This window comes from Daldinia vernicosa, assembly GCF_022497035.1.
Source record: "Daldinia vernicosa strain CBS 139.73 unplaced genomic scaffold F5Y00scaffold_48, whole genome shotgun sequence".
NCBI classification, from domain to species: Eukaryota; Fungi; Ascomycota; class Sordariomycetes; order Xylariales; family Hypoxylaceae; genus Daldinia; species Daldinia vernicosa.
In genome coordinates, this window is record NW_025953964.1 from 69,196 (window position 1) to 89,564 (window position 20,369).

Genomic DNA, 20,369 nt, shown 5'->3' on the forward strand with positions numbered 1-20,369 from the left:
AAACCGCTGCTGACATGATCGGGGAGGTACCCCTCGTGTTGTATTTATAAAAAAAGATTTCAACAGTCCCAAGACATCTAAGGTGACTTGTGGGTGCCTATTCATGTCGTTCATCCACTTAAATTGGGTTATATTTACAAAGAACCCCTCAACAAGTCACTCACCACACAATATATATCTCAACATTTCTACCGACTTTACAGGCGACATAGTTCGAGAATACATCTAGGCTAGGCACTTAAGGTAAGCACGCATCCTTCCTCGACACGAAATCACACACGTTAACAGCTTTGTAGACTGAGGTATTAATCATACACACACTTGATCAAACTTGACTTGAGGTAAGTCTTCTTCATCTCAGACGTCCATTCTAGCATGCTCTTCACCGTACTGTCCTCCAGCATATATCTATAGAGCCATCCCTAAGACTCGTGAATGTTGGCGCTGCTACAAGAACCTCTTTTCAAAGGAAAGCGGCCCGGGGTTATCTGCGTATTTCCCTCCGATGCCTACTCAGGTACCTCTTGACTCCCAGTTTTAACGAGGGATTTACATAGATCAGGAACGTGTTTAAACTGCAAAATCTTTAGCTAGTCTATTGCATATTTTCTTTTTTCCTTGCACACGGCTAATTGTATGCAGGGTGTTCTCTACTTAGTCCTCGTCGAAGCAGCATGGATATCTCTCAACACCCGAGCTCTACCGGTCATAATGGCCCGGGTGGTGTAAGTATCCCTTCGTTACAAGACTTTGTGGATAATATTTCGCTAAAAATGGCATCCAAGACCCATAACGACAGGACGGATCTTGAAGAGTCGATGCCCTCTACTCTCCTTCCCTGCCTTGTTTTTCTCGAAGCCACCGCCCTAAGTCGACACACCAATGGCAATATCCTCGAATTCGGTAAACTCGCGACTGATCAACTCGAGTTCAAACTCAGGCTCGTTGCGCATCCCGCTATGTACCGCATGATCAATCTGAGCATGTACCGCAATAATAAATTCGGAAAGAATGGCAAGAAAACTACCTGGGTTGCTGGAATGGACTTTTACTTCCAATCTATCTCGCGTGTGTCTTGCACAAGACTGTCACAGGATGGTACCACATCTTATCTCAACCAAATCTTCAATCCCTTCGATCTCTACGAAAGTCCGATACAGGCGTCATCGGGCTCGCTTCGCCTATCATTTCAATTCTCTAGAGCACTCCTGTATTACGAAGAGGTTCGACTAGTAGGCGAGACGGAGAAGCAGCAAATTCAACAGCTTCGGGAATTCGCCGATTCGGTCAGTACCGACACTCCTCGTGAGATTACCTTTTTAGTTGCCGAAGACCCAGGTGTTGCTAGAGAGAAATTTCCCGACCTTCTACAAGATATCGTCGCAATTCAGCCTGGCAACTGCTTGGCGAAAGAACCAAGCCACCTCAATGTCTTCAAAGCCATTTCCCTAGTTTCGGGCATGGTATCAGATCCGCTCGCTCCTTGGTTCGCCCGTTCTCCGGGGGAAGGGGTTATCAACATCCGTAATATCCTTGGGGCTGGTGAGGAATATACCCACCAAAGTATCAGGAACATTGTCAGACCCCCTATTCCCGCTATGGAGCCCTTCGTCAAATTCTTTGACGACCGGCAGTTCAAGATTACCCAGGCCTACGGTACTATCGACAATGCAATTCATACTCGAATTCTTAGCGATAGGACGGCGCCGCAAGAGTTTCAATGCCACATACTCGTTCTGCCGGAGAACCTCGACGCGTTAGACAACCCTACAACTGTCGCTGTCGCCGTCCGCGTAGGTCCCGGCTCCGCTCGCCTCCCGAGCTCAGCTACCGAATGTGAAATTCGGGTTTTAGGGGTTGAGCGCACCAAGAACCCATCATACGACGTCGACATAGCTAAAGAACTACCCGAAGTGCTGGGCGGGATTGCGCGTGAAAGTTTTGACGAAACGTCAGCAGCAAATCCCGAAGACTTTGTCAATTATTGCAATGTGATCAACGATGCAGAACGAATAGGTGCTGAGAAGGTTAAGGCTATACGTACAGAGCTAGAAGAAATTCATTCAAGGTTCTGGGTGTCCGGGGATACGGTGGACATCCTAGATCTAAGAGAATTCGTCGCGAAGCACAAGCACTATCTGCGTATGCCCCAAGTAAAGGATAAGACTCTAGAACGCAAGCTTGCAACGTGGAATGCTAGAGCAACCGATACCATCTTTCTTCTTCTCGGAAGTAGATTTAGGGTATTCTTCGCAAAGATCCCGTTCGAGCCATAGTACGAATCGTGCGGCGGACTTCAGAGAAGAGCCAACTTTAACCTCCAGCGCGCAGTAGAGGGCGAGAGCTACGGTGATTACATCCAAAGAATGCTGACGGACGATAACATCAGAACCTGTAATATTGCACTTAAGCTCGTTCCGAAGACGTTCGAACAGGAGATGGAAGCTCACGGAGAGATTCAACACCCTGCTTCCACACGACGCGGCAATCTAACGCCTAGTTCACTAGCACTAGATATCTATAGATGGTTGCCCAGCTTAGAAAGTCCCAAACGCGACTCCGTGGTTAACCACTTCGCCATATTTCCCGGAATGGTACGCGCTCTGGTCGGTGCGGCACCAGCTCATTTACAATCGATGTACAACGACTTTGACGAATCTAAGAAGCAGATGTTTAGCGAACATATGAAGCATCTTCCCTGTGGGTTAGCAGTAATTCCAGGGGTAGCCGCATCTGGGAGGTCGACTTTCGTCAAATTTTACGCTCTGATGCACCTAGCAGAGCAGCCTGCCCCTGGTTCTCGCAACCAAGTCTTGATCCTAGCACAGCAGCACCAGGTTCTTGACAATTATGAACCAAGCTTTAGGCGTTCGCTCGAGAAATACGGAGCACCTCCCCACACGTTTCCCCGGATAGAGAGGGCTTATACAACATCTGCGGAGATTAGAGCGGCTGTCGACACCCCGAGCCAACCGGCCTCCAGTCAAGTACCTAACGAGCTCGATAAGATAGACCAGCATCTCACCGAGTCATTCTTGGATGAATTCCGTCAGGTTGCGGTGCAGGGCTCGAAGGGAGGAGCTTCCAGGAATTTCGGTTCGGGTCCGCTGCACGTTTCCATTACCAAGGACGTCATCAATCCCTCCGGCAGACGTGTTAACGAGCGTACAGACCCAATCAATACTATCTACAAGGCAAAGGTACGGGAAGCCGATATCGTCCTCGCCACTCCCTCTACTGCCCGCGGTATTCTTTTCAGACGGAAGTTTCATCCAACCCTAGTCATCATGGACGAGAATGCGCGCACGAGAGAGCTGACAACCATCATGGCCATCTCCTCGTTCCCCTCGGCAAAACTTTTCATGCTGCTCGGCGACCCCCAACAGCACGCCCCGGTAACTTACCACCGTGAGGACACGCCTGAAGCTTTCGACAAGCAAATTGGTCTATCGTGCTTGGAGAGGGTCAAACGCGGCGGGGCCGCCCTCCCCGCGCTACTCTACAATCATCGCCAATATGGATACTTGCAGAAGAAGCCAAGTGCCTGGTTTTACGACAATCTCATGAAGTCCGGCGTCAAGGGTCATTTCCCACCACCTGTCAGGGTCGTTCATAGCATGATCGCCGAGTTAACCGGCCTCCGCAAGAGCGTCCGTATCATCGTTGACGTTACCAACTCTAACGAACAGAGTATTAACACATCGTTCAAAAACGACTATCATATTCATTATATACTAAGAATTCTCGAATTCTTCCTCAACAGCCCTACCTTTACATCGGTAGACGGCAAACAACCCGGAACCATCGCCGTCGTCTCTTATTACAAAGCACAAGCCGCGGAAATACAGCTTGTTCTCTATCGTCGAGAAGTGCTAGATTTCCGCCTTCACGTTACCGCTGAGGAGATGGCCAAGAGGGTCCGCGTTGGCACAGTAGGCAGCTTCCACGGCGAAGGAGCAGACCTCGTGATCATCGATTACACGCGTACCAAAGGCCCAGGATTTACCGGAGACTCACACCTTAACGCAACTGCGCATACACGCAGTATTCAAGGGGAGATAATACTGATGAACCAATCAAGTTTCGCAAGTCAGAAAAACAGCGCCAATAGTTCGCTGACGAAGAACCTCCACATGATCTACGACCATCTCGAGAACAAACGCCGCGTCTTGAAGATAACCTTCTGCGATCACTGCCTTGGTTGGGGCCACGAAGGTGGAGGTTGCGTCGAAAAGCCGAAGTGTAGCAGGTGCTATGAGGTTGGCCACGTGGCGTCGTCTTGCCCAAATTGCGGAGAGCTGGGACACTACAGCGGTCACTTCGGATCAGTCAAGGCTTGCTACCGCTGCGGAGGAGACCACCTTCAGGTAAACTGCGCCGAGAGCCCGGAAGTCTACTGCACCGACTGCAACATACCAGGACATGTCCCCGGAAGAGACCTTTGCCTAACCGCCCGGCGACTTTCACAGCAGCAGCAACACGTGCCGTGGGATGGTTCTACAGAGGATAACGAATGGGATTCGGAAGAATGGTAGGTATGATATACCTACGCAAAGTTTGGAGATGAACGTTCGCATATCCGTAGGTAGTTGCACGAATTATTTGCTGATCCTTCATGTACATCTCGCTCTACAAGAAAAGCACTTCCTAAATATGTTAGTGGAATGGATCCTAATTATAAAGCTAGAAGTAGTAAGATGTTACCTTTAGGCAGCCGCAAGTAATACCCATAGGCTACTGAGGAATCGATCAGTTCACAAAGATAATGAGATGACATAAAAATAAAGTACTACATATGTAATAGAGGAATCTCGACGAGGATAGACTCCTACCTAAGGTATCCCGAGTACCTATAGGTACATGTATGGAAGTAGGTAAAGAATCTTACCTTACGAAAAGTTTACATCGCCACAAACATACGCCACAGAACTAGCCACCCCCTTTCGTCCGAGGATATTAGGTACCTTAATTGGTTAAACAATATCTAATCCAAACAACGCAAGGCTATTAGATATTTATGCGTTGAGCATACGAACATCTCCAATAAATAAAGAACTAGAGGCATCATCCAGACCACATCGCTCAAGCAGGTACATCTGCCCTGCTCCATTCACTTTACAAGAATATTAGTCGACGACACAGGGTATCGGGCCTTTACCAACCATATTCTCGTAGCATACCCTCTCCTCTACCTAGTATATGACTAGGTACCTAACATAGTACCGAAATTATTTCTTGCGGTAAGCTTGATAGGTTAGGATTATTCTAAGCTGCATGGAAAGGAATAATTACACCGGAACCATTTATAACATTCGAAATGGTAATGAATTCGTCAACGCCGATTGGGCGTTCAGACTACCTACCTACCTCCTAGGTAATTACCTTAGGGAGGGAGGTCGCATTAGTATAGCGTAATTACGTACTAAAGTCCGCACGCAATCTCCGTGACTTCTCTATTCGCTAGTTACTCTCTTTATTATCGGGTTCTATGTATTATCTACCAAGTCATCGTTTAATATATATTCAGCTTCGTACTATAGAAACCCCACAAGCTCCTATTAGTTACGCCTGAGATTATCATATTCCCTTAGTATCGGATTTCTATCTCTTCCTAAGCCCACTAGCTTCAACTCCTATCTACATCTACAATATCGAGTCTCAACCTTTACAAGGCAACTATAATCACAAAGATGCCCGCTGCAAACCGTTCCCTCTGGCAGGACAAGCCCGGCGTACCAGGTGTCATCCGCAGAAGCCCAATTCCTTCCAAACTCGAGGAACATCAGCTTTTAATTAAAGTCTGCGCTTGGGCTATCAATCCTTGCGACGCCATCATCCAGGACAAGGCATTGCCTTTCTTCAAGTACCCTATCATTCTTGGTCAGGATGTTTCTGGCACCGTCGAAGCCGTTGGTTCTGGTGCCGCGGCTAATTTCAAAGCCGGGGATCGCGTTTTTGGCTTTACCGTAAACAACGGCTTCCAGGACTATGTGACACTCGACCAGAGAGTTACTGCGAAGATTCCGGACTCGTTATCCTATGCCCAAGTTGCCGTCTTCCCTCTGTGCATCACTACCTGTTCTTTTTCTCTCTTCAGCAAAGACTACCTTGGCTTACCTTTCCCGACTCTAAGTTCCGCATCCATTGATAAATCGCTCTTGATTTGGGGAGGCAGTTCAGCCTGCGGCAGCAACGGTATCCAATTAGCCAAAGGGGCGGGTTTCCGAGTAATCACTACCTGCTCCGCTAGCAACTTCGACTATGTGAAAAGCCTCGGAGCCGACAAAGTCTTCGACCGTAACAGTCCCACTATCGTCGATGACGTTGCCGCCGAGCTCGATAAGGGTATGTGCGCCGGAATATATATGGCTGCCGGAAGCGTCGCCGAAGCCTGCCAAGTCGCGTATAAATCCAAGCAGAAGCCATTCGTCGTTTCTACCAACCCCGTGGTACCCGAAGACGTTCCAGAGGGCGTCACAGCCAAGTTCACCTTGGGTACCGGGGGTGATGACCCTTTTGCAGAGACGCGCCCCGTCACTTTCGGCGGATACTTTCGGGATGCGTTACATAAAGGAGTATACAAGGTTGCCCCACCACCGGAGGTAGTGTCGAGGAAAGGTCTTGACGGTATCCAGGATGCATTAGATATCTTCAAGAAGGGAATTTCATCAAAGAAATTGGTTGTGGAAGCCGAATAACTACATTATGAGAACCTGAGCTTAGATTAAGGCTCGCACTATCGAGCAACCAAGAACTTGTTTGATATTAAGCAATTACACTTTGGTTCATCCCTTAATAGGTTAATTTGTCGGTTGCATAATTGACGGGACACAGTAAGATATAGATAGAATATTCAAATCAAGTGAACTTGTCAAATTTAAAGACCAGCAGCATCAGGATACCGCTAATACAATGACGAAACCTCTGTGTATAAGGTCGGTATTTAGTATCTTTCCACTTTGTCATTTAGCCTAAATAAGCCCTTTTATTTCTGTATCAACAAAAGAAAAGGAGGTCCCCAGTTACTAATTCTAATAGTACAAAATCGAACTTAAACTTGGGTTAATGAAAATAGATGTAAGGGTACTGTACTCTCAGGGTCTGCTTAACCATTTCGCGCTTAGTTTGGAGCATATATCCGTATTGTCCGTATTGTCCGACGACTACATGAGCCGCCTGAGCTTACATCGGTGTTTTACCTATTTTGGAAGTTTTGGCATTAATGGCGGCGTCCGATTGGTAGTTTCCAGCTTACCCAACCTCCGAGTCTAAACTCCGAGTTTGTCTAAGCTAGATCGTTAACTTCGGACCAAAGGCTATGCAGCAACGGAGATTATCCGATTCAACTTCATGATTGTTTGCTTTTGTTACAGATTTATCTTGGCGAAAGTTACTTTGCCTATTCGACCTAAGGTGTGTACGTTTAAGTTTTACCTAGTTGCAAAGTTGTGTCTATAATTAATGCGAATGAATCATAACATTTTTCATTATCACTGATAAGATTTCGCTGCACTTCAAATTCAAAACCCACCCCCCGAGAAGATTAATTTAGATAACTTGAACGAATCACCGGAGCTTTAGCTAGCTTGAGGAAAGGAACTGCTTTACTACCTAGCTGTTAATATATGAGATAGCACCTAATTTAGTAGCCATACTGGACAACATACATGTAGGTACTGGCTCAAGGAGATCGAAATCACTCATCTTGCTACGTTTTTCTAACTCCCTTACGAAGTAGATGTATAATACTATGGAGTTCCTCTGGCTACTTGCCCCATAGTAGTGCCCTATCCCGCACTCCCTTGAAGAACCGAACGTATCGTGAGAAATCTAGTTATGAATAATCCAAAAGAAACATTGAGTCTTACAGGAAAATGCCATATAAAATACCGCCGGAAAGATAAAACATATTAAGGGTCTAAGTGGTCCTGCTTATTTGCTTCAGATCACTTCTCTTGGGATAAAGGGGGCCCTAAGAAAACAGGGCACACCATGTCTTTTCCATCCAGTCGGTAACACCCTGGTCCTTGTAGATCCTAGTTCAAACATCTTTTTAACTAACAGAGACTAATCTAGACGCCGCATTGGCCCTCCGTATAAGGTAGTTAATAATATTAAGAAGTTTGACATATATTGATCTACCTTTGACCAGTCAGGAATCATATATCTTCATATACGGGTTAAGCTACTACTTTAGCATCGTATGATGAAGGGTAATGGGGATATTGAATAACTATCTCGGCACTTTTCGTCATATTGTCTTCGTAATAAGGGAAAGGAGCCCTTCTAACTACATGTTTGCTTCTTTAAGGGGCCAATAAGTATACTCCTTTACTATCTTGAGTAATACCCAGCATCTTTCGTCACATCTTTCTATGAACTACACAATGCCAAATATACGTTCGACCAAGTCTCAGTTGCAGAACCTTGACATGTCGAATGCGAAGATGGGTACGTTAGTTGATCAACTACTTAGAAAAGATAGCCTTATACCGCTATCTATGGATGACATGAGTTAGTACTTCTTTCTAATCAACATATGGGAAAGTAGTAAACATGCTAAATCGCAATGAGCGGGTAGAACGGTCACAACTAAACCAAGAGCCATTGAAGCTTCCACCCGAGAAGCAATCCGGCCCAACGAAAACTACGAGGCAGAATTCGCCTTCCAGTGGTTCTCTAGAGTTCTTATTTCCCCTACCACCATCAAAGTCAGCTAGTACTCTCCGTTCTCCCAGCCTCTCCCCTTACTCCTCTGCAGCCCCACCCACATCCTCGTCCGCGGAAGACCTTCGAAGAAACGGCAATGGCGAATTTGCCGAAATATCAGCTCACACTATCCGCCGTACCCAATCCGCGGCCGACATTCGAAATCCTGCCCAAATGAAGCCGCTGCCGGCTAGACCACTAGAATGCAAAAATAAACAACAAAGGGAAGCAGACATAGCAAAGCAAAGGAGTTCTCGACCAACACGGCTACCAACAGGAAGTCCGCCAGCGAGTATAAAGGGTAACCAAAAGCTCTCGCTATTCGAAAGATCATCCTCAGTTCCCGCGGTTAGAAAAAGGCCGTCGACTGAAGAAAGTTCCGAGAGAAAAGAGCGACCGACTGTGAAGCCCCAGTCGACTACGAATGAGGATAGGAATGAGGCTACCACATCTATAAATCTGTTGAGTTTAGATACTGGAAAACAAGAGAGTAGGAAGAGATTCACAGCGGAACAGGTCCTATGGCTGCATCAAAACTACAGGGGCGAAGCTACATTCCTAAAGGCATGGGGTCTCCACGTTAGTAGGGACGCAGACAGGGAACAGGGACGTGAAATCATGGAAATGCTTATGGCCGCAGAGTCTAAGGAGAAAGAACAATCAAGGCACCAAAAGCTTCAAAACCAGATTGACAGGATACAGCGTGAAACGTCGCCGGCCCTGGAGGCAGTGGATAAGGGTGCTCTGGATATAATTGACGAATAAAACGGGGAATATCCTTATGCATAACCGAAAAGAATATTGGGTTAAGAGGTATTTGGAAGACGATTAGGGACTCTAGTTGGTATTGTTAGGTAATTTGTAATTGTACTTGTAAAAAATAGGAACACTTGTCAAGAACCTTCGCATCGTAATAAAAAGCACATCTTACTCGTCACACATCGCAAAAGCATTGTTTTAAGTGCCTAGATACCTAGACATGGATCAGTTTCATTACCACGATCACATATTGTCAGGATTCCAAATGAGACGTCTAAAACAAAGGACATGTTCAGGCACCTATAACTAGGTTAGAGTTCCTCGCAAAACAACGAAGTTGTTTCCGTGCTGTTTGGTTCCACTTCATGACACATTCACTTTCAACTTGCACATTTCATAAGTAGATACAAAGATATTAAGTTATTGTATTAATATTTACTTCCTATCTATCTAGGTATTTAACTAAAGTAGCGGCGCGAAATACGGCCAACGGTATGATCTACTAATGGTAGGCGTGTTAGGAGATTCGAAGGCAACTATTTTAGAAGTCGAATACTCCGTTCAAAATACACCCTCTAACAATGGTCATTGTCAAACCCTACCATCACATTCCAATTCTGCTTGTTATGGAACTTTTGACCCCTCACACGGGCGCTCGCATCGTGCGTTTGGCAAACATCCACAATATCTTGAGCGTACTGGTTCCAAAGTGCGCAGTCGATATAGATATCATGGTCGTTATCATTGCACCACCAAATTGCCGACTTATAACTACAACTTATGCGAGTGCATACCCGAGGACCGGGGCCCATGTGGCATCTCCCCTGGATGCCTTTTAGGTAGTCGATCCCCTCCTCGATCCTGAACACTTGAGCCCACCAGATGTTGTTTGGATCACACGTCATATGCGTTTCGTCATTCTGGATTGAAACCGTGGAATTGACGTTGTCTTGGTCGTCCCACGAGAAATTGGGGTTAATTTCACGAATTTGCGCTTCGATATTCCTCATGCTGGGACCAGTGACGGAAATATCAGAGCCGTATTTGAAAGCTTTGCCAACCCAAGTGAGGTTGGATAGCGAATAACCACTTGGTAGGCTTCCGTGGCGTTCGGAAACTTGAGTATGGCCATGGCACATACCGGCTATCAGTGAGATAACCGATACAAAGATGTTTGCAGACAACATTTTGTTAGTTGGTTAGTCACGAAGACTATAGTTTTCGATGGTAAGAATTACGATCTAGTAGTCTAAGAAGTTATTGCAAGGTATGTTCAAAGAAGGATAAATCTAGTGTGATTTTGTCCGTGTGAATGATGGGAAAAAAAACATTAGCTAACTGCATCAATTTACTCCCAGTATATATAGGTAATATGTAACAAGAATTACATGAAATCTATACAGAATCATACACTGCGTTATAGGATATAGTATCTAGTCAGGTATACATTAGCAGATACGGAACAACAATGTTGAATCGATCGGATAGGTTCGTGAGCATATTACATCTCAGTTTATTAGTAAGTTTAAAATAGTATTCAAGCTTTTTTCTTCACCCAATGCTCGCGGCCCAATCTGGACCATATCACCGTTTAGCAGCGTGTCCTTCTCGAATCCATTGACAACTTGGTCTAGTAGTGCCGCTGCGAATTCGCGCAAGTCAATGATTGAGAGCCCAGGGATCATCTGCTTCTCCCAACTCGGAACTTCAATATGCCCGGGCTTAGCGACACAGGACCGTACGGAACCCTTAGAATGTTCCGCGTATGCAAGAACCCGCGACTCGGCTTCTCCTTGGGGGGGTGCAATGAATTAGCTTCAATGAAATTCGGAGTGGAGGTTGAGGATAGCATCGTATTCTACGTACTCGCATTAGACCGTAGTTGATTAAACCGTTATTAGGTAGCTGTTTCGGAACCTCTGCCGGGCTGTGCGGGGCAAAATGACCGCTGATGTAGATGAAACGGAGCGGCCGGTCTTGGTTGTGACGTAGATCCGCGAGAGCCCGGGTTGCTGTTACCGCATAGTCGCGGGAGATCCTACAGGCGTCTTCGAAAGTGACCGTCTTAAGTTTAGACGGTGCCACGGCAATGGTCCTGACCTAACTCAACTCACTAAACATGATAGAAGAGATGCTCGGAGACGTGCAAGGCAATAAAAGTATGGGTCATATGTACTAGATACAAGTGTCCGTATCCTCTAGCTCGCGCTTGACGCTATCGGCGTAACTTTCGAAATTGTCGCAAATAAAACGCTGCAGCTTCGTAGAGCTAGGCTGTCCGAGGGTCTCGCGCCGGCTAAGGGCAACGATAGACGTGATAGCTGGACATATAAGAGCTTGGCGGATAAGCTCCTCTCCTACAAAGCCATTCGAGTCACCGACGACTAGCTTCATAATGAGAATTATATAATGAAACATATGCTCTAATGAGGTAGAAGGAAATAAGGCCTAGTTACCTGGTTTATGAATGCGTTTGCTAATCTCAAATATCAATCTCCTTCTCCTACTTGACAAGCGCAAAGGAATCGTCTATCCCTTGTATTGTGGCATTTTGCCTTATTGGCGAGACGTTCACAGCTCTAGCAGGCTGTATAGAATTCTAGAATAAGTCAAAGTAAAAATTGAGTGTTACTTATGCCTATGACCATGACTACAATTATGCAGCAATGTGTTTTCGCCGGTCAGAAAGGCGTCAAAAAAGCTGGCGCACCTCTACTAACAATTATCCTGGTAGGCGCGCCACCTTTTTTGACGTCCTTGCCTGTCTGCCTGTAGGATTCATCGATGAGCCGTGCTCGCCATGTCCTAGTGTGCTGTGGGAACTTTATGAACCCCTGATCCTCTGTTTCTACATCAAGCTGATATACACCGATATAATTGGGGGGGGGATTTCACGTATTAGAGAAGTAACGTGTAATTGGAACACAAAATGAAGTCAAGTCGAGTCAGATCAAAAGTCAAACTCCGGAATTTAAGTTGTTAGTTATGGCCAATTGAGGGAATAGCATACCGCCATACGTACATATCTCTAGCCTATCGTGGTAGCGTGGTAGCTCGCCTTTGTCTAAGCTAGGTTATTCGTAGGCTCTTTGCGGAGGTAAGATCCTTTAGATTCGATTTCGATCTTGATGACAAGTATGCCGTTGGATATAAAGAAGCGACGAGACGAACATCGCTTGGGCGGTCGGGAACAAACTTTTTGATACGCTGTGGCCCTGAGATAACTTGCAGAATGTGGCTGAGATCTGGTTTAAGATTTAATAGGCCTTTGGCTAATAGAGCAGCATTACGAGCGAAGCTTGCGTTCGGTGGGGAAAATTAAAGGCGACTTGGCGGGGGAAGTTTGACGGATTTGGCCGCTTCTTAAGCTTTCACAAAGCACATCTACATAGTATTCTTGTTGGCAAATTGGGTACACTAGTAGAGAAGCTCGAAACAGGACATCCAGCGATGAAAAGCGCTAAACGAAAGAGCAGTACCTGTTATAAGAAAAACAGCTGGTCAGACCGGGAAGTGTCATTATTCAGCCGAGTTTGATGACTCGGAAGTATGTAGGTAATATGATAATAATGATCGCGGTACGGTACATGAGAAAAGCAGGTATTGTAACCGATTTTCCCTCAGGCTCTCCGTTTTCTCTCTCGCCCTACCGTACTCAGAAGGCCCATCTACCACCCTTGCTCGTTCCCTTGTGACCGTTTATCTTCTGTCTTCTCCGGATTTTCCCATCGCTCTTCTTTCCTACTCACACATACCTTCTCTCCCGAATCTTCTTTTTGTTCTGTGTGTTGTTTCTCTGAGCCGTGCAGCTGTCATTGTTCTGTCCTGAACGACAAGCTTGCTTCCCACTTACATGGATTTACCCTACCTAAAACGGTATCGGAGCAGATTGAGTATACTATACGTGCGAACTACGGAAGGGGGGTTTTCTTAAACTGGAAGAAACCATCAGCATCAGCGATGCAGTAAAATCAAGCTCTATTTTATATGCCTAAAGATCTAGGCTCACGAAGCTTGCTTCTATCGTCTACTCGATCCCATGGGAGGAAAATTGGCCGAGGACTGGAGTGCACAGCGTACGTATGGGCACCCAACGTCACGCAAAACGGCCCACAACCAACATTGGAATTTCGACTGGGATGGTAGGTAGTCTCCGCCATACACTAATTACAGGGATCAGTTCATCAGTTCATTAGACATTTAGCGACGACCACCTCCATTCGGCTTTACGGAACATTGATGGAGATTCGTATAAATCAGCGATGCTTTCTCCAAGTCAAAGTTCCTACCAATCTCCCAAATGATTCGCTTGGAGTTGATTTTCGACGACTCATCAAGACTGATACGAGTAGGTCTGAGTCAAAATGACACTACCTACGTCTATCGTATGGCGTACGCATCTTTTCGAGGTGCTTGCGATATGATATGGGGATCTCTATTCTGTCACTTGTAACACGAAGCACCCGAAACTATTGGTAATAGCTAATTGTTAGAAGATTCCGGCTCTCCAGAATGAATGATAAGGATGAAGAGGGGCTTGAAAAAGAAGTCTTCGGTCTACGACTGATCGGCAGGCAAAATTATAGGCCGATGCTCTCGCGTACATTTACCTACCGGAAAAGCACCTTCGTCGTTTGACCGGCACCTGGGGGCCGCCACATTTATTGTCCACCCTTGCAGTCCATAGCATTGGATTTTTGGGAAATTCCTATTGGTTCTACGTACACTCCGAGGTACATTACATTTATACATGCATCTGCACAGAGTCGGATGTCAGCATGCATAGGTATACAGGTATGCAGTATATATACTACACCGTATGTATATGTACCTGTTCAGCATTAGCATTGCAGGCCGACAGCCACGTTTGAGTCTCCGCTTCCTTCACGATGGGAAGCACCGAGTATAAAGGTCACCCACGGCACGCTTGATAATTTTGGAGACATTCTAGGTTGGCTAGGACTATCGAGATATTGAACTGACATGTCTCAACCAATATAGGTACCTACCTTACGAAGACTTTAAGCTGCCATAGAAATTCGAGCTTCGAGACACTTACTTCCTACGAGGCCACCTATTATTGCAAAATGAACTGCTACCCTAGCTTCCCGGCTCAACGCTAGGGGGCGTTCAGAGAGCATGACGAAGCTAAAATTAACTTTTGGTACGTGGGAGCAGTCTGGTCGGATACTCGAAAGATAGGGCCAGGATCTCTACGGACACGATCTGTACTGAGAATTTTCTGTGTGCTCGACAAGAATATGAAGGGCCTCCCTTGGCTAGCAGGAGTTGGCGACAAGAGTGAGACTTCCACCGGACAGGAGTCAGCAAATTTTGGATCTGGACGATCTAGCCCCATGATTATATCCTGTGCCTGATAATTAGTTGCTCCTTATCTATCTGCGGAGAGGCGGCATTGATTTCTCGTCCTGGGCAGCAAGTTTTTATTTTATTTTTTTCTATCTCTTTCTCTGTCTCTTACATTGACATTTGGTTAGATCGAATAGTTGTCGGTTTCATGATTTTGGTAGGTACGTCTTTTATTAAATTCTTTTCTTTTTTCATTATTATATTGAATATGTCGTGTTCCAAGAGCACTTTTATCAAAGCAACTGAAGAATTACAGTTGTTTCGGCCTTAACTTGTCGGGTAATATTCGGGTTACTGATCTATCATCCTAGCAGGCCTAGGTACATCTTGTAGGTACATCTTGTTTTATCTATTATTGGGTCCTTTGTTATCCCACCAATGGTGTGACCTCACGGAGTAACGGAGTGGAACGTTGGGCTGTGACTCTTGAGCCAATCATTTGCCATTCTTTCCCGCAGGCCACACAGCTCCTGCGTTTCCTTTCACCACTAAGCCGCCTCCTTTTTTATTTTTTATTTTTTTCTCTCCCTCTTCCCTGACCACCCCTAACAGCCTAAAATAATTCTAATCGCGCATCGACGCATGATTTCTCATCGTTTCCCCTCTAAACCTATCTAGGATTAGCGTAGGTGGGCCAAGTAGTACTGTCCATTCCTTGCTTCTCTTGGATGGAAGGTGGTGCCAGCAGTCAGAAAATTTCTTGACCTACCCAGACCTTCAATCCCATCGCTCAGCTCCCAGCTCCCAGCCAGCACTCTTAGCCCGCAGCCCAAACAGGACCGGGCCAGCTCGCCAAAAAGACAAGTGCCTCTTCCTTACCTACTTACCGCCCTTCCCATCCTTTCGCGCCTAGCAAACACACGCACGGAGAAACGAGAAAGAGAAAGCGTGTGATTGAGGTGTCGTCACTCACCACCATTAGTTTTTAGCTTAGGTAGGTAAAACCTTGTTATCTGTCTCTTGTCTCTTATTTTCGTTATCGTCGTCTCTACCTGGTCTACCAGTCTACCAGTTTACCTATTTATCCCGTCCGTCCTAAACTCACTGGTCCTCGTTCGAGTGGCATTCGGGTGTTCCGTATGTACTGTGTCCAAATATAATGAACACCATTACTGCGAAAAAAAGAACAACCTTATCCCCCGTCACAACTTCGGTCAGCACCCTTCAAGTGTCGGATGGTGTTGATGGGTTGATGGGCTGATGAGCTGATGGGTTGATGCGCAGTGCTGCATTGAAACGATCGGTTGCTGTCGCTGTCACTGTCACTGGCACATATAACAGCGATAACAGTGACAAGGTGGGCGACTGACGCACCTGGCACGGCCGTACATACGACCCCGTCCGTCAGTTCCGTATTATCACTATTATAGAACCAACCTCCGTACTCAGGCTCGGATCTGCCAATTGCGAAAGTGGGCGCCGCCCGTTCGCCGGTGGAGGTTTCCCTGTCTTTGCCGTTCATGTCCCATTCCCGTTCCCGTCCCCGTTTCCGTACATTTTTGCCCAGGGCCCAGGTTGTTACCTATCGCTATCACTTCCCTTCTATTTTCGTAAGGTGTATGTAGCACGGTATATACAGTCTACTCATACTGTATATATCTGTTTATGTACGTGCCAAAGTACCTATCACCACTACTAAGGTACATATGGTACTTACGATACCTATGATACCTATGATACAGCTTAGCATAGCGCTGCGTTTAGGGAACTCTTCGCTGGCGAATGCTCAAATCCCCGCCCCAATTCGCAGCGCTACCAGCGACTGCAGCAAGTCGCAGCACTAAACTTGGCTCTGCTAGAGTGCCCTTCCCAAGCAAATCTATCTCCCCCAACCACCGAAAACCTGCGACCGTACCAACTTATTTTCCCCGATCGCACCGTGGCCGTTCACCCCCCAAAATTCCTTAATCGACTCGCGACGCGACTTTTTTTTTTTCTATTCCATCGCGACAGTCGTCGCCCGTGACACTACTGGCTTTAATTTATCATTATTTCATCTCAATGCACTAGTCACAATCCATTGTAAACGCTAACTTTATTTAAATTACAGTCAGATGGGTTCCCATTCGCGATTATATCCGTCATGAGCTCTTGGATTAACGAGGCCGCTGCCGTCCAAAACCACAATGGCAACGGCTTCCCACACATGAACGACCCGAATAACATGGGAGCAGGCGGAGGAATGGGTGCTGGGCCGGGAGGCATGATGGATCCCTCGGCCTTCATGGCAAATACTGCGCAGTTCAATCATATGGCTGCTGGCCAGTTTAATCCTCAACAGATGGCCGCTGCTATGCAGAATAGCCCGATGCGCAACGCCTCTCCCTCCTTCTCGAATCCCGCATATCAGACCAACCCCGTCATCCCCTCGAAACGACCTCGACCTAGGGAGGATAGCATTGGCGCGTCTCCCCGACAAAACCCGGGGATGCTCCCGACGTCGCGCGCCGACACGCCTCAGCAATCGCCCTTCCCAGGCTTCCAGCCAAATGCGATGCAGCCGCAAAATCCCAATCAGCCGCAGCATTATCCCCATTTGCAACCCAATGGCTCGACGAACGCGTCTCCATCGCCTGTAATGGCCGGTAATCAGCTGCGTCCGGGAAGCGTGCCGCAACGCGTCAACACCGCGTCACCGCATCCTTTCTCTCCGGCCTCCCAACAGTTTGGCCCCCAGGCTTCGCCGGTCCCCTCCGACCACGGCGGCACACCTCAACCGGGCATGTTTATGAACCCGCAAAATTTCCCGCAGGGATTCAATTCGGGTTACACGCCTGGCGCGTCGCCTGCCAGGCCGCCCTCGGCCCAGAATCCCATGGCGCAACAGATGATGCCTCCGTCGATGGGCCAAATGCCTCAGCAGATGTCGCAGGTCCACCCCAGTCAGATGCTCACCCAACAAATGCAGCAGATGCAACAGATGCAGGCAGCGCAAGGGCGTGGCGCGATGGACCAGCAAAAGATGTTATATCAAATGCGCCTACAACAGCAACTTCAGCAAGGCGGCATGCCGATGGCAGCACAGATACAGGCTCAGACCATGGCTCAAGGCCGGGGCATGATGCCCAAGCAAGGAATGCCCATGCAGAATGGCCAGATGCCACCCGGCGTCATGCACCCTCAGCAAGCCTCGCAGATGCCACGAGCTAACAACCCCGAAGGATTCTTAAAGAACCTAACAACGTTTATGGCTATGAGGCAACTTCCCTTAGAAACAAATCCCGTCATTGAAGGCCGACCTCTACACCTCCTTCAACTTTTCCAGAATGTTTCTAAATACGGTGGTTATAGGAATGTAACGGGCCGCAACCTCTGGACGCAGGTTGCCGCGTCGGTTGGCTTTAATCCACAGCAAGTTCCCTCAGCCCCGGCCCAAGTACGAGGTATATATGAACAAAATCTGTTAAAGTTCGAGGAGGTTTGGACGATGCAACAACGAACCCAACATATGAAGCAGCAGGCGGGCGGACCGGTGGGTATGCCTGGTGTACCAGGTCAAGGCGTACCACAAAGAATGGGCCAATTATCACACGGACAGCCCATGCAGCCCGGACAGGTCCCTCAGATGCAGCAGCCACATGTACAGACGCCTGTTAAGCAGATAACATCTGCTATGCAGCAGGCCAGTGCCAACGGTTTCTCAACACCACAGCAGCCACGAATAAGTCAGCAGCAGCCTAATGCAAACCAAGGGCATGTAAGAAATAGTATGTCAAGAAGTATTGACGCCAGACAGGCGAGTAGCGACTTTTCCGTACAATCTCCCGCGTCTACCGGTAAGGGCGGGAGTATTTCGGTGCAGCCCCCAGCTCAGCAGACGGATGGGACACATACGAATGGTACCACTGCCAACTTACCCTTTCCAGGACCATTCTCGTCAGATCCCGACGAATATTCACCGTGTTCTAGAGAGATGCTCCCCGATCTCTATGGCGGCTTTGATCTCGAGTCAATACGAAAGTTAGGGAACGATTTAGAAAAGTGGAGGCCAGATGTTCCACCACCTCAGGAGCTTGGTAACATTGATCTCCACGCTCTCACAAAAAGCCTGCAGTGTGGCATACATGGAGAAGTACGGCTAGCTCTTGATGTTCTCGGATCTGTATCGCGCGCAGCCGAGTATATACCGAACCTATCAATCGACTTGCGAGCTTGCGACGACTTGGTGGAATCTCTTATAGATTGCGCAGAAGAGCAGGTTGACCTACTCGCGGACAAGGCAGATCCTGTTTCAGATGAAATAGATCTTACTTCATATGAAGATGTCATGAGAAGCTGCCGCCTCGAAGCCATAAGTCTTCGTAAACCTCACGTATTCGGAGACGCGGAGTACGAGCTTGAACATGCCGCCGATCGTCTATTAGCAATTACTACGATACTACGAAACTTCTCCTTCATGGAAGTTAACCAAGCGGTCCTTGCAGACGAGATCGTAGTCAAGTTCCTTTGTGGCGTGATACGATCTTTAGGTACTCACGATAACCTGCTACGAGCTCCAAGGAATACGCTCGACTTCATGAAGGACGTTATAATTTTGCTATCCAATATTGCCAGCTCCGTCGAGATACCCGGTCGCGAACAAGCACTTTGTCTCCTACAATTTCTTCTTGCTTTCGCTCCGTCGCCGGGGCCTTCCCTAACGACAGAGCGGGTGGTTTTCTCACCATTCGAGCCCTCGGTTCATCCGTATCTCCCACACGCTGTTGACTCATTAGCTAAACTTCTGGCGCGCGACGAGCCGAACAGAACGTACTATAAAATTATCTTCGCAACCGATGCGGCCGCGTCACCTCCTTACGAGCTTCTCACGCGGACTTTTGGTCTCGCTGTTTCACCCATTCCTGATCAAAACAAAGAGAGCCGCCCAGCAAATCTACCATCATTTGTCGAGGCGCGCAAAGCACTGTTAATGCAAGGTTTACTCGCCGCCGACATTATTGCCCAGCTAGCGCCGGGATATGAGTCTGGGGTAACGCGCGCTTGGCTGTCATCCGGGGAAGGCTTCGCGCAGAATCTTTTCCGTCTTATTCGTACTCTTTGCACACAAGCAGAACCGACTCCCCGTATAGGTGGCAATTCTAGGTCACAACCACGCGAAGACATGGATATACATTATATCATTACCTGCAGTGTCTCCACTCTTAGGAAACTAAGCGAGAAGGCGAGAGATCCAAACAACCCGACCAGTATTCCAGCAAATGCTCTCCCCACGAGAGACAGTCTCTTTGGAGCATTGCAAAGTCTCAAGAGTCCCAAGTGGGCATCCTTACTTAACCAATTAAGTACATATGCTGGGTTAGAAAGTTGAGCTGCTTTGCGCCTACATGATGGACCATATTCATAGCAGCTTAATGATCGGGTGTTTAGAGTAATTCGAACAAGGTAGCTCATACAATGGCGAAGCGGTTGTCGATGAAACGTGGCTTACGGGTGTAGTACCCGTGGTTTGGAGACTAGGTTGAAGCAATCGGACCCTCATGGGAGCGTGGCGTTTAGGAATTAGATAATTGGCATCAGATGTACAAAGTAGA

General features: G+C 47.3%; 7 protein-coding genes across 7 annotated transcripts; 5 read left to right on the top strand and 2 right to left on the bottom strand.

The window, feature by feature from the left end:
- Positions 1–674: 674 nt before the first annotated feature.
- F5Y00DRAFT_264934 (uncharacterized protein) lies at positions 675–2,276 on the top strand (the record flags this gene model as incomplete). The annotated part of the gene is made up of 1 exon (XM_048011727.1): positions 675–2,276. The coding sequence occupies one exon, from the start codon at positions 675–677 to the stop codon at positions 2,274–2,276; it is 1,602 nt and encodes a 533-aa protein (XP_047861969.1).
- Positions 2,277–2,366: 90 nt separating this feature from the next.
- Positions 2,367–4,535, top strand: F5Y00DRAFT_272304 (uncharacterized protein; the record flags this gene model as incomplete). Its single annotated transcript, XM_048012950.1, has 1 exon — positions 2,367–4,535. One exon carries the CDS (start codon positions 2,367–2,369, stop codon positions 4,533–4,535), a length of 2,169 nt encoding a protein of 722 aa, XP_047861970.1.
- A 1,155-nt stretch (positions 4,536–5,690) lies between these two features.
- Positions 5,691–6,698, top strand: F5Y00DRAFT_264936 (GroES-like protein; the record flags this gene model as incomplete). Its single annotated transcript, XM_048011728.1, has 1 exon — positions 5,691–6,698. The coding sequence occupies one exon, from the start codon at positions 5,691–5,693 to the stop codon at positions 6,696–6,698; it is 1,008 nt and encodes a 335-aa protein (XP_047861971.1).
- Positions 6,699–8,387: 1,689 nt separating this feature from the next.
- F5Y00DRAFT_264937 (uncharacterized protein) lies at positions 8,388–9,474 on the top strand (the record flags this gene model as incomplete). Its single annotated transcript, XM_048011729.1, has 2 exons — positions 8,388–8,451; positions 8,552–9,474. 2 exons carry the CDS (start codon positions 8,388–8,390, stop codon positions 9,472–9,474), a joined length of 987 nt encoding a protein of 328 aa, XP_047861972.1.
- A 569-nt stretch (positions 9,475–10,043) lies between these two features.
- Positions 10,044–10,655, bottom strand: F5Y00DRAFT_264938 (uncharacterized protein; the record flags this gene model as incomplete). Its single annotated transcript, XM_048011730.1, has 1 exon — positions 10,044–10,655. One exon carries the CDS (start codon positions 10,653–10,655, stop codon positions 10,044–10,046), a length of 612 nt encoding a protein of 203 aa, XP_047861973.1.
- A 321-nt stretch (positions 10,656–10,976) lies between these two features.
- F5Y00DRAFT_264939 (uncharacterized protein) lies at positions 10,977–11,862 on the bottom strand (the record flags this gene model as incomplete). The annotated part of the gene is made up of 3 exons (XM_048011731.1): positions 10,977–11,260; positions 11,331–11,480; positions 11,652–11,862. The coding sequence occupies 3 exons, from the start codon at positions 11,860–11,862 to the stop codon at positions 10,977–10,979; spliced, it is 645 nt and encodes a 214-aa protein (XP_047861974.1).
- Positions 11,863–16,610: 4,748 nt separating this feature from the next.
- On the top strand, positions 16,611–20,306 carry F5Y00DRAFT_150568 (uncharacterized protein). The gene has a single exon (XM_048004527.1). The coding sequence runs from the start codon at positions 16,922–16,924 to the stop codon at positions 20,144–20,146; it is 3,225 nt and encodes a 1,074-aa protein (XP_047861975.1). The 5' UTR covers positions 16,611–16,921; the 3' UTR covers positions 20,147–20,306.
- The last annotated feature ends 63 nt before the right edge of the window (positions 20,307–20,369 follow it).